The sequence below is a fragment of the Pipra filicauda genome, unplaced genomic scaffold (genome assembly GCF_003945595.2).
Source record: "Pipra filicauda isolate LSUMZ 115617 unplaced genomic scaffold, ASM394559v2 scaffold268_size1050017_pilon, whole genome shotgun sequence".
NCBI classification, from domain to species: Eukaryota; Metazoa; Chordata; class Aves; order Passeriformes; family Pipridae; genus Pipra; species Pipra filicauda.
In genome coordinates, this window is record NW_024104385.1 from 180571 (window position 1) to 191289 (window position 10719).

At 51.9% G+C, this 10719-nt stretch overlaps 1 protein-coding gene across 1 annotated transcript; it reads left to right on the forward strand.

The window, feature by feature from the left end:
• The first annotated feature begins 1400 nt into the window (after positions 1-1400).
• On the forward strand, positions 1401-10042 carry TNMD (tenomodulin). Its single transcript, XM_027742759.2, has 7 exons — positions 1401-1448; positions 1572-1706; positions 4907-5047; positions 5837-5938; positions 7781-7934; positions 9115-9287; positions 9586-10042. Exons 1-7 carry the CDS (start codon positions 1401-1403, stop codon positions 9793-9795), a joined length of 963 nt encoding a protein of 320 aa, XP_027598560.2. The 3' UTR covers positions 9796-10042.
• The last annotated feature ends 677 nt before the right edge of the window (positions 10043-10719 follow it).

Below are 10719 nucleotides of genomic sequence, written 5' to 3' on the forward strand. Positions count from 1 at the left end.
TTCCTCCTCCAGATAACCTCATCAATATGATTCCCTTCTGTTATTGGCATCTCAAATATTAGACACCCCTGGTGTGTTTTACATCTGTGGCACTACCAAGGGGCTGTGGGGTGAGGAGCTCCTGCTGCTCCAGGGCCAGGGAGCCCAAACCCCTCTGCAGGGAGCAGATACACACCAGGGCACACTCCTCTGGCAAACACAAGTGCACAATGCTCTCCCCAAGCTATTCAGCATCTCCACTTCTGTCCCTCCGGGATTTACCCCCAGGTTGCAGGTAGCGATGTCCCCAGTGCTTGCAAAGCCAGCCCTGGACCTGCTAAAAGCAATTTCTGTCTCCATTTCTCATCCTGAGCAAAACTTGATGTGGATTTTAATTTTTTCTGTGCAATTTTAATTAGTACATGATGCGCTCTGGGTTTTTATTAGAGTAAACAGCTTGGGAAAGGAGTTCCATGCCAGCCCTTCTACACCAGGGAGCCTCATCATGTTCAGACTAGAAACCTCACTCCGGATTTCTGAAAGCCTTTCTTGAGATGGGTTCATTTCCACGAAGAAATGCTACGATTTCAACACAGGGAAATTTTTGAGCGTATTGAAAGAAAAAAAATTAGTCAGGAAATTCCTGGCTAGGCCGACTTTGGGGCAAGGCTCTGCACGAGGTGGGCGTGGGATGCCACAGCCCTCCACTGGGAGAGATCAGGCTTCACGGCGCACAGACACTGCGCATGTGCTCACACGTGTGTACGTGCACACCAGTGCCCATGTCCATGCAAACACATTGCACACACACACACACACCTGTGTGCACACACATGCGTGTATATATACACCCATGCCCACCCGTGCCCGTGTGCCTGCACACACATGCTCGTACACATGTGCCCACATACACTTGGTCCCTCGCCATTCCCATCTCCCCCCACCATGCCCGTGTCCCCCTGCCACGCAGTGACCCCCCTGGCAGCTCCTGGGCTGCACCCACTGCAGAGCCCCACTCACATGCACAAACAGAGGTAAGCAGCCCTGACTGCAGCAGTGCCCACATCCCCAAGCTATGGGGGGACTGGCAGCATTTGCACAGCCTGGACACCTCCAGCCGTTGGTGCATGGGCAACAGGGTAGGGAGGAAGCAGAGATTAAACCAAAAATGTGACCCTGGACATATGTGAAAGACACCGACCGCGCTGTGAGGCTTCATGTGGGCTCATCTCCAGCAGCGTGGGAATGGCTTGTGCCCTGCAGAGAGGAGCGCTGTGGGAGCGCCTGGGGCCCCGCAGGCTGTGGGGAAAGCTGGCTGCACCTCCATGGGGGCGGCCGTGACCCAGCCTTCCCACCGCGTGTGCAGACAGAGCCTAACTCCACCTCGGAGCGGGCTGGCGTCGTCGCACACTGAGGAGACCATGGGAGGGACGGCTCGGGAGAGCCCGGAGCACTGCCGCTTTCTGGACGTAAGTTCATGGCTTGCCTTGCCACCCTGCATCTCTGCAGCACCACAAATGTCTGATACGTGCGTGTCCTTCCTCCTCGAATCCTCGGCACACCCTGGCTATCACTGTTTTGTCATTAACTAGGCAGAAGCAGCCAAGCCGCGGAAGAAGAGTTGCCCCAGGTACCAGCTCTGTGGACTGCTCCTCGGTGTGCTACTCCTTTCTCTTATTCTGATATTTTTTGGTGTCAAATACCTCTGGAACCCAACACCCAGAAAAGTAAGTAAAAACTCTTTGATACAGCATTTCAAAGCCTTGTTTCCTCAGACAGAGTTGTCCTCCTCCCCTTAACCCCTGAAACTTTTAACTACTCCCCAAAACCCAAGCAACTTCGCAAAGTGCATTTTCTCAGACCACAAGTATTCATGGCACTCTTAAAAATCTCTGTATTATTCATAACTAGCTTTTACTTAATACAGGCTGAGTTTTTTCCCTGCCACCGCATTCTTTCCCCAGTTGACAATTACAGGGGTGGGAGCTACACCACGAAAAGTTAAAGTTACTCTTATTTCACCGGCAGCAAATTTTATGACAAGAAAATATTTTCCATTTCATTTCAATTATCTTGCCAGAAACTGGTGGAAAAGTCATTATGCCACTGCACAGAGAGGAGAGAAAGCCAGGATGCAGTGGTGATTGATTGTCATGGATTATATTTCTTACTTTAATGTGTCTGCAATGTGAGGGGACGATGAGACAGATTAGCTTCTGGAGGAGCTCCTGCTAACTGGATTGGGCTCGTTTATTCCCAGCTCCAGACGGACACTGCTGTAAGTGCCGAGCATGTCGGGGTGGCAGCAGGACTGTGCATCTCCTGTCCATCTCTGCCTGCTGCCACCCAACATCCTGACAATTCTGCCAAAACTCTTTTTTTATCCCGTACCCCAAGTAAATCCTTTAACCTTGAAGCTAACAGCCTGCCTAGTACCCCTCATTCTCCTTTCCTTTGAATTTCCATGCTCATCCAGGAGGCCCCACTTTGCACCCTGGCGCCAGCAGGTTTTGACAACTCTCAAGAACGTCTACAAAATTCCCATGTGCAGCCAAGGCAGCCTGTTTCCCATGCTGGCAACTCCTCTCTCCTTCCTGCCCCATGTCAGAGCTGCTCCAGTCCAGTAGGCTGCCCTCCTGCCGGGCAGAGGAAGCACCCTGCATGCTGGAAACTTTGTCTTCTTATCAGCAAATAGAAATAAATACCCCCCAAAATAAAAGAAAAAGTAATAAAAGCCAGATGTGCCTCCAGGATCCTGCCAAGATGGTTATAAAGTCTCTACTGTTCCTAGAAAAACAGGGGTCATGCCAGCCATGAGGGGAAGAGGTTGTTAACCCCTGGAGGGGAGGATTTCCATTGGCAGCACAGAGACATTACCAGTCTCAGAAAGCATATCCAGAACACCAGTCCTTGGCATCCTCACCGGCAGGCACTGGTGAAGGATGGAGTCCATCCATCCCTCCCCAACACCTGATGGGCAGGCAAGTGGAGTGTGAGGTCACAGGAAAGCAGAGATGTTCCTGCAGTGGAGCTGCATGCTGACACTCCCAGTGTCCAGCACTGCTGTGTCCCAATGGCTGCAGGGCAATGTCTTCTCCAGCTGACCCAGGAGCACCTGGGGAAAAGCAGGATGGGGGGAGGCTGGAACTTCCTAACACTCAAAAATATAAACCAAGGGGAATTAAACTCTTTAGAGAACAAGAAACGCTTCAAGCTCCCGTAATATAACCAGGGTGTGGGAAAAAAACTTGAAAGAAAAGTTGTCCCTCTGAGGGGTTGCCTTGGACTTGGCTGTGCCCCCTGCAAGGCAGCACCTGTGCCAGCGGGCACAGTGGATGATGCAGTTAACAAGGGGTTTTCATTGCAGCCTCACAGGGGGGTGTATTTCAATGATTCACCAGAAAGTGTCATTTTTAGCCCTAGAAAACATCTCACAGCTCCCTGAATAGCACGGAGCTGGCAAAGCCCAAGTGGGTTAGCTGGACGCTGCACTGGCCAAAGTAATTCTTTGTAAATGGAGAGGCACTCGAAGGTAAGGTGCCACCTGGGATCCTGCCCTCCTAGAAATGATTCATGGCGCCATGCACATTTTGTCAGTCAAAACTAGCAGCCTTACAGACATTTTAGGCTTCAGACTGTTTTTACCATATCATAAAATCCATTGAGAGCTATATATCTTTGTAAAAGCTTCTTGCAGACCAACAGGAGATGCTCATCGCTGCCAAGGTGCATATCACTCCTCTAACCTTTAAGCAGGGGTGAAGGCACCTAGCAGTTCCCACAGCCAGTTCTGTGCCCAGGTGGATGCAAAATGGGTTATGCTGATGCTGGAAACATTGCTAAGAGACTTTGAAACCCCCAAATGGGAAGATATGTGCAGGAATCAGGAGACTGTGAAAGGGGGTTTTGGTTGGCACTGAAGGCAGAGCCCCTGCCCCACACCAGTGGGGCCACGGTGCTCCTTCCCTGGCTCCATGGCCATGCCAGGGGATTAAAAGGGCTTTCCCATCACCGTGCCTACATCCCTCCTCCCTGCCCAGTGGACTTGAGGGGTTTTGCACAAGCCCTTTGCTTCCACACAGCATTGGGAAAACAAGACTCCCTGAGGCTCGCCAGCTCACGCTGCGCCAGCAGGATAATTTCTGTGCTTCAAATAGCATCTGCCACTACTCATCCTTTAAGGGTCAGGCATCCGCAGAGACTGGAGGGCTGCCGGGCTGGCTGAGTGCGGCGAGCACCTGCGAGGAGGGGAGAGCTGCTCCCTCCGGCGCTGCTCACCCCGGCTCCCCGTGGGGAGGAATGCCGCCGGGAAGCCGGCTGCTACGCCCCGAAGCTCTTCAGCAGCCCTCAAGGAGGTCTTTGATCCGCAGGCGATCCTTGATCTCCTCCAGGCAGAGAGAGGCTCTTACCTCTGCCTTTCCAGGAAAAACAGAAGGTGCAGAGATGGAGCGAGTGAGCTGAGGACACAGTGATGGAGTAAGCGAGACGGGGATGCAGTGATGGAGCAAGAGAGACAGGGATGCAGCAAGCAAGGCAGGGAGGAGGGAAAATGAGGTCCCCTTGGGTTCAGGACTTCAGTCCTGCCTGGGATGTAACCAGGCTCATGCCACAGAAAGCACGAGCAAGAGCTGAGCTGTGGCAAAGCTCCTGGTGCAAGTGTGGGATGAGCATCTTTTCCTAGGTTTGACACATCCCAGGCTTGACAGACAATTACCCCTCATTCTGGCTGCATCTTGACCTTCTGCTGAGCCCTCGCACCAGGGAGCTGCCTCTCCTTGTGCTATCCAGAAGGTTGCTTTGGCTCAGAGCCGCCGTGTGAGGAAGCAGCCGTGGCAGGATACCCAGCACCAACCTGTTCACCCACTGGGCAGCATGTGAAACTAGGAGGGGTGCTGAGCTGACCCCTGTATGACTTTGGCCCTTACAGGTCTATGATATGGAACACACGTTCTTCAGCAATGGTGAGAAGAAGAAGATTGTGATGGAGATTGACCCCCTTGCCAGGACAGAGACCTTCACCAGCGGGAATGGCAGCGAGGAAATCCTGGAGATCCATGACTTCAAAAATGTGAGTGTGGCAGTTTGTCCCTGAGACCCCCCAGTCTTGCAGCAGGAATGATGGGACCCCTTAGTGTGCTGTGGAATCACTGAAGCAAGTCCCAGGACTATTTGCTCCTGCATCAGGGAGAGAGATGCTCAAACTCTCTGAGGATACTCTCAAAGGAAAGGAGATGTATACCTACATAAGCTTCCACTGGTATTTATAGTAGCATGGTTCAGTTCCAACAAAATACATCTTCAAGCAAGATCTGGTTATTGGATTTACCCTTGCAAAGGAACACAATCATCATCAGTCTATCCAAGCCCAGTACATTCATCTGTCTGGAGAGCATTAAAACCTCATGACATTGTTGTAGGCTCTCTCTGAAACCTAATTAAAATTTGTAGGGAAATACCCTGTGCAGTGACATATGGCAAAATTTTGAGCTAATAGCCTAGCAGGAACTGGGGGATGAATGTTCATATAACCATAACGGTCAGATACTATTCTGCATATTTTTATTTATGATAATGAGAGCTCATGATAGTTATAAGGAGAAGGGGAGCGGAGTAAAATTTTATGACTACCTGCTTTAAAATATTTACAAAAATCCCAGTTCTCCCAAACCATAAAATGCAATATCGCTTAGGAGAACCTGTTAGTGCATCTTAGCACCACTGTGGAACAGAGGTGGCACAAAAACGTCAACATCAAAAATATGACTAAGTCCTCCTCCAGCTGTACCTTCTGTACAATGGGTTATTCGTCCTCCTCTTTGCCCTGACTGCTTTTTGAGTGTTTGCTTTGATCCTGCAGGGAATAACCGGCATCTTCTTTGTGGGGCTTCAAAAATGTTTCATCAAAACTCAGACTAAAGTCCTACCTGAGACGACAGAGACCAAGATCCCCGAGCTTGAGGTAGGTGAATAAAACAGGGCACCTCTGTCCCCAGTGAAACTCACTCCTCTCCCTGGCATAGGAGAGTGGCTGCCATTCCTGCCACCCTCCCATCTGCGCCAGCCTTCCCACAGAGGCTGCAATAAAGAAATAATGAGCTGTGATCGCTTCATAAAATGCTCTTATTTCAGAGGATTGTTTATAAAAACAAGTGAAAAGAGACGGGATTAGACAGCGACAGACAAAAACCTCTCAGCACAATACCGGAGATCAAGAACAATAATCCTGTTGTAGTCAAAAGGTCGCAAGGCAGCTCAGGATTAGCAGGCACCAAAAAGTCAATCAAATTGTTTTCTCGCAGGTTTGAGCCTCGTGTTCTCAAGCAGAATGAGGCAGAAGTAAGGGATTTAAAAGAGCAGCCACTTCTAAGAAATGCGATTTGAGAAAACTCTTGGTGTATAGACCTGAGCGGTGGGAAGCATCAGGCTGGGGCCACTTCCCTGCATGTACTTTCCTCCCACTGAGGTACCTCGTTGCTTCCTGCATCAATTTATCTTTTGCCCACTGCATCCTGCTGCAAGGAGCCTCACATTTTGCATGCTGCATGGAAAAAGGTGTTGGAATCCCTATTTTAACCCCTCTCTGACCCCGGAGTGATGGCTCAGTCCTTTGATGGCAGTTGTCCCCTGGCCCTGTCCCCATCCCCAAGGCCCCTGTGGTGGCACAGCCTTCCTGCCTCCCCATTTGAGAGACGACGGGTGTTAGCAGATTGAATCCCCCCCAAGGATGCTGCCGCAGATAAAACACCAGCAGGACATGTGTTTGAAACGAAGCGTGGGCAGAAACATTTCCCTGAATCATGACCCAAATTCCCAGACACCGATTCTTTGATTATGCCCTAAGAAGCTAATAGATCTTTTCAGCTACCGTCATAAAAGGGATATGACTTCCCAGGCTTTAGCAGAGCATCGCCCCGGGTAGAGAGCTGAAATGTAAAACCCAGTGAGATAAATGTAGATTTAAGCTCTAGCCATCTCTTCTCAGAGCCTGCACGCTGCCAGGTGCTGCAAGCAGCACCGCCCCAACCCTGCAGCTTCTACCAGAGAATCCAAAAACGACCTAGACTGGGTCAGGTTGTGTTGGCTCCTTCCTGTGTCTTCCCAAAGTCATAAGAAAAAAACTCTGTGAGAGAGATATACAGCTCCAGACGCCTTCTGAGAGAAAAATGCCTTTTGCCAGCTTGCTCTATGGGCTACCACCAACAACACAGACAACGTTGCCTTGGCAGAGAGCTCAGCGCAGATCCATCCAATAATCTTTATATATCTCCCTCCCTAAGTGCGTGCCAAAACACACCATGGACTAATGCAACGACAGAGACATGTGGTATAAATTACAGAATACAGCCGTGCAAAGAATTTCTGTGAGGAATAAATTAAAGTGTTCGATCACAAAATCAGTAGCAGAAGGAGAGAGGGATTAAGTACTAAGAGCAAAGCAGAGAGGAGATGTTTTAATCTTGTGTTTGAATGAGTCGGGGTGCTTCAGAAGGCTCTTGTAGATAGTGGGGACTGCACAGGAGAAGGTCTTGGGATGATCAGCTAGGAGAGGAGAGAGCATAGTGGTTTTGACTGAAGGTGGACAGGAAAGATAAGGCTTGCTTTCTCCCCATGTGAGGACCAGTTGGGTACTTTGCATGCACCCAGAGAGCACCATGAGCCAAGGCAGATAAAGTCCAGATGCTCTCTGGGAGGGGAGAGGTGCCTCTGGGTAAGCCAAGGGAAGTAGAAGCAGCCAGCGGTGGGGAGAGGGTGTCTCCCATGTGGATGACCATGCCAGGGTCAAATCTTGCTCTTTTTCCAGGGAGAAGAAATCACCACCACCTACTTTGAGCAGTCTGTAGTCTGGGTGCCTGGGGAAAAGCCCATTCAGAACAAGGAATTCCTGAAGAGCTCCAAAATTTTTGACATCTGCAGAAATGTGACCATCTTCTGGATCCACCCCACACCAATAGCAGGTACAAGGAGCCATCTCCTCCCCGAGGTGCTCTTGAGCCCTCTCACCAGGAGCAGCTCTGTCACACACTCATGGCCCCCCTGCCATGTCCCCCACTGTGACATGGTGGGAACCCATTTTCACAGCCTTGCTGTACGTCTCAGACACAAAACCAGTGTTGCCCATGACCACAGGAGATCTCGGCCAGTGTAATAGCAGGGGCTGAAGTTTCTCTCTGCAAACTGCTTGTCTCTGCCAGCTCCCCACTGACCTGCACTTTGCAGAGTGGCCACCCTCCTCATAACAAGGGAAAAAAAACCCCAATCCTTTGTACCTGCAAAGAAACCAGCGCTGCTGGAAACTGGGACGCCTAAATTCTCGACACCGCATGAACATCAGAGTGTGAGCAGACATCTGCATCTAAATCACACGGCGGGGTTGCCACCTCCAGCTGCTCACTACACAGCCCTCACAGAGGTTGTGGCCTCTGAGATCTGCCGGTGTAATTACCCACTCTCTCTAACCCACTTCCAGCTGAATGAGCTAGTTTAAAACTCCCTACTGAGAAAACTCCCTCTGCTCTGCAGCCACAGAGCCACATCATGTCCCCAACAGGTACCGGCCACCCGTGGTCCTGAGGGCAGGTGGGTATCAGAGATCCTTGGTGCAGAGGGAGGCTGGTATCCTTGACTTGTCTCCTTTCTGCTCCCTCATCCCTGCTGTTAGACCCCATCTGCAGCAGCACTTGTGTCCCAGGTCAGTGGGTCCAACTGGGTCACCAAGATGCATCCAATGCCTTTGCCGGAACAGCAGTGTCCCGAGGCTTCCTGGCATCTCCCCCCAGCAAAGGAAATTAGTGCTGCTGTGGGTCTTACCCAAGCTATGAGTGCTGTATCTACAAATCCACCTCACAGCAGCAGATCCCACCATGAGGATGTGCTTCTACACACCCACAGCCTCATGCAGGAGATGCCAAAAGCACCCACAGACACCCATCACCCATCACCCATCACCCATGGGCCATTACCTCCTACAGCCCTTCTCCCAGGCTGGGTGAGAGCAGGAGGAAATGGAGTACTGATTTCCTGGTGGGTATTTTCTGTACCTTGGCACCAAATTCTGGTAGACACATTAGTTCTTGCTGCAGCTTTTGTCCCCCTGCTCTGTAGTTGTTGACAGCAACATTTGGGCTCTTCCTGTAGCTCCTGAGCTGGCCAACCTTGAAGGGGCAGAAGAAGAAGACCCTGAACTGCTCATAGACAACCAGAGCTGGCTGGATGGGGGGAGTGAGCACGAGGTGGAGAAGGATGCACAGCTGGGGCCCAAGCGCCGGGCACGACAGCTCACTGAGGAGGACCTGCCTGTCAATGACTATGTGAGTGAGAGAATTACACCCTGGGGTGCCCTGCCCATGGTCTGGGGTGCCCTGGCCACAACCCTGGGGTATCTTGGCCATGCTCCCACAGTGTCCTAGCTATACTTCTTGGGATGTCCTGTCCATGCTGCTGGAATGTGCTGTCCATGCCTCTAGAGTGCCTTGTCCATGTTCCTGGGGTGCCCTGCCCATGCCTCTGGGGTGCCCTGGCTGCCTTCCCAGGATGTCCTGTCCATGCCCCCGGGGCGCCTCAGCCACACACTGCCCTCACTGCACTGACTCTGCCTCTTCCCTGCAGTCAGAGAATGGGCTGGAGTTCCATCCTCTGTGGGACGAGCGAGGATACTGCTGTGCCCAGTGCCGCCGTGCCAACCGCTACTGCCGGCGGGTCTGTGAGCCCCTCCTGGGCTACTACCCCTACCCCTACTGCTACCAGGGTGGGAGGGTCATCTGCCGGATCATCATGCCCTGCAACTGGTGGATTGCGCGGATGCTGGGCAGGGTGTAGCACCCACCGCTCGGGTGCTGCCGCACACCCGCCCGCCGCACCACCACCCAGCCAGGTGCATCCTGACACAGCCAACACACAGGTCACTACCTGTTTAATGTCCAGTGAGGTGCAAACCTGCCGACTGTGGCACCCTCACTGTGTGTATCCCTCGGCATCCTGCACTGCTCCGGCGGGGCTGGGTGAGGCTGCGCTCGAGTGCGTTGCCACCATGCTGAGCAGCAAGAGGCAAACAATAAATGTCTTGTATGAGTGATTGCAAAGAAAATGGAAAGTCTTTTAGTCTCAGTCTGATGCTTAATGGGTCTGAGAAGTGATCTAATTGCTTGGCTGCCTCGTCATGAGCATCCATAACTCAGGTACTGGGTCTGCCGGTGCTCACCTCACTGGGAACGTGCAGAGGTCCCTAATTTGCTCTCTGATGGCACTGGTGGTTGTTCAGCATGTCCTGACCCCCTCTTCCAGCATGCTCTGATGTGTTCAGTAGTTGTTACTGACAGCTCAGGGGTGCCACCAGTCCCCTCTGGAGTTGTCTCAGCACAGGTAGAGGAAGGAGCTGGCACAAGGAGCTCCCCGAGGAACCAAGCATCCAAAGTGAGAGGGAGCAAAGGGTGTGGAGTACCCAAGGGTGACTAGCTGTCCCCAGCTCTGCTACCAAAACTTGGTGCTCAAGGGGAAAAAGTAAGTCCTTGACACTGCAGCTGCCCTGAGCAGGACAGTGCCTGCAGCAGTGCTGAGGGCTAACATCAAAATCCCTGTGCACCCCTGTGCAGCCTTCCTCTGCCCACAGCCTGGGGGCTCACACCAGACCCAGGTTCAAGCTCTCATCCCAGGGAGCCAGCTGCTGCCAAGGAGCTCTGACATCCCGCAGGTATCACCAGGTGAAACCCTCTCTGTGTCACCAAAGAATCACACACTGTCATG

Coding starts and splice junctions, on each gene's coding strand:
- TNMD (XM_027742759.2), top strand. CDS start 1,401: ATGGGAGGGACGGCTCGGGAGAGCCCGGAGCACTGCCGCTTTCTGGAC. Junction 1,449..1,571: donor AGCACTGCCGCTTTCTGGAC/GTAAGTTCATGG, acceptor GTCATTAACTAG/GCAGAAGCAGCCAAGCCGCG. Junction 5,048..5,836: donor AGATCCATGACTTCAAAAAT/GTGAGTGTGGCA, acceptor TTGATCCTGCAG/GGAATAACCGGCATCTTCTT.